Source organism: Zingiber officinale, chromosome 3A, assembly GCF_018446385.1.
Source record: "Zingiber officinale cultivar Zhangliang chromosome 3A, Zo_v1.1, whole genome shotgun sequence".
Lineage (NCBI taxonomy): Eukaryota > Viridiplantae > Streptophyta > Magnoliopsida > Zingiberales > Zingiberaceae > Zingiber > Zingiber officinale.
Window position 1 is genome coordinate 163,145,253 of NC_055990.1, and position 1,963 is coordinate 163,147,215.

General features: G+C 46.9%; 1 protein-coding gene across 1 annotated transcript; it reads right to left on the reverse strand.

Annotated features, from left to right (window-relative positions):
- Positions 1–342: 342 nt before the first annotated feature.
- LOC122054222 (UDP-glycosyltransferase 83A1-like) lies at positions 343–1,730 on the reverse strand. Its single transcript, XM_042616035.1, has 2 exons — positions 1,118–1,730; positions 343–1,040 (listed from the first exon to the last, which is right to left on the reverse strand). The coding sequence occupies exons 1-2, from the start codon at positions 1,590–1,592 to the stop codon at positions 427–429; spliced, it is 1,089 nt and encodes a 362-aa protein (XP_042471969.1). The 5' UTR covers positions 1,593–1,730; the 3' UTR covers positions 343–426.
- Positions 1,731–1,963: the final 233 nt, after the last annotated feature.

Sequence of the window (1,963 nt, forward strand, 5' to 3'; positions counted from 1 at the left end):
TCATTTGTCTCGTTATTATAGTATTAGCATGTTACTCATATATTCGTTGGATCTGTCTCGAGCCTCGGGGTACCAGAGACCGGGGCAACCCGGCCGTTGGCTGCAGGTATCGTTGACCAGAGGACTTTTGAAGACTTGGTCAATACAAAAGTCATCTCAGTACACCTCTCCTCCGAGACATCACAACTCAATCAACATTCTATCCATCTCACCCGACGATCCGTCTAACTCAAATTACGGACAGGATCATCCCTCTTTCTCCTTTGCTTGCCTTTTTTGTTTACTTAATTGTTCTTGTTTTGCATTTTTACAATGGAGGTTGTTTATATAACATAGATGGGGAAAAACAAACCATGCGTTAATGGCTGATTTTGGATTAAAATGTGAGAAAGAGCATTATTTTCGAACAATTTGGTCAAATTTAGATTAAGGATTCGCCGCCTTGATAGTGTCGATGAACCTCTTGAGATTGTGGAATGAAGCCCCTCCTTGGTCAGTATTCCTTTGAGCTTTCTCCTTCAACGACGACGCTCTTGCTCTCATCTCCGCATCCCCCAGCAGCGCTTCCACCTTGGATTTGAGCTGTTCACGCTTGACGATCCCGCTCTCGTCAGGCGTCAAGCTCAGACCCACCTTCCAATGGTCGCAAATGTAGCTCTGGTTCAGAAACTGGTCTACGAAGTATGGCCAGCAAAGGAAGAGCTTCCCGTTCCTGACGCCTTCCATGGTGGAGTTCCAGCCACAGTGAGACACAAAGCAACCGACGGAAGGGTGGGCCAGCAACCGACGGAGGCCGGTGGGCAGTGGCCCGATGGGGAGAATCTTTGGGGCGTAGGAGAAGGTCGGCTCTTCGAGCTCTTTGAAGGAGTTGCAGATGATGAAATCCACGACGTCAAGGACTCTGATGTTGCTGAGGAAGTAGTTGAAGACTGTTTCTCTGCTTCCTTCGTCTCCGATTAGGTTCCATATCAAGTGGGCAGCGTCGATGAATGGCATTCCGGGACCGAGCTGGAACGTCTCATGTTCTGGGATGGGCGTACCTGTGAAGATTGCTGTTAGTAATTTTGCAAGATCAAAAACTATCAGGATGTGTTTTCGTATGTTCTTGATCGATCACCATCTGCATCAAGGACGCCTCTTGAAATCAACTCTGTTATGCTCAGGATCGCGGCCAGCATCTGGGCAGCCGCCGGCCAGAACGCGGCAGATCTGAGACCCTTCTTCCGGCCAACCTCGAGAGCCCATCCCATGCCCTCGTCCACCAACATGCAAGTCATCGGCTCCCCCGTCTCGTTGCTCTTCTCGATTAGTTCCTCCAAGCACCGAGGCATGGTGTTCTGGAGTGCTTCCGTTTGCCTCACCAGATCGTGCGGATCATCCTCCTCCCCTAATCCATCAGGAACCGAGACCAGAGCGAGCTGGCGCACGGTGCTCTCTGCCGACAACGCGGCGATGACACGCTTGTGGTTGAATTCAGTGTTGACGAAGGTGACCTTGAAGCCATGATCCACCAAGCAGTGGCAGAGCTCCATGAGGGGAATGACATGGCCTTGAGCAGGGAAAGGCAAGGCAAGAACATGTGGCAAGCCCATGCTTGTTAAATTTCTCCCCCTCGTTGTGCAAATTCCACACCTTGTTCGACCATACTTGTGCCCTAGTTTCGCTGATAAAGTAACACACACACACAAAAAAAAAAAAAAAAACTAATGATTTTGCTATTACTCGGTAGCTATTACAAGTTTACAACAACTAAAAACGACTCGACAGTACGTGTTCAGTATAAGTAGCTGGAAAGCTTTTAATCATAGAAAGGACATCCATTTAATTTATTTTTTAAAAAAAATTAATGATTTTGCAAAATCCAGAATGCCTTTTTATTTTTTTCCCAAAAATGTTAGAATAAAAAAAACTAAAATGTCATTAATCGACTTCGTTACTCGCATCTAACTTTACACTAACTCAA

Excerpts from the sequence above, each read along its gene's own strand:
- LOC122054222 (XM_042616035.1), bottom strand. The coding sequence starts at position 1,592 with ATGGGCTTGCCACATGTTCTTGCCTTGCCTTTCCCTGCTCAAGGCCAT. Across the intron at positions 1,041-1,117 it reads AGGCGTCCTTGATGCAGATG|GTACGCCCATCCCAGAACAT; the intron begins GTGATCGATCAA and ends CAATCTTCACAG.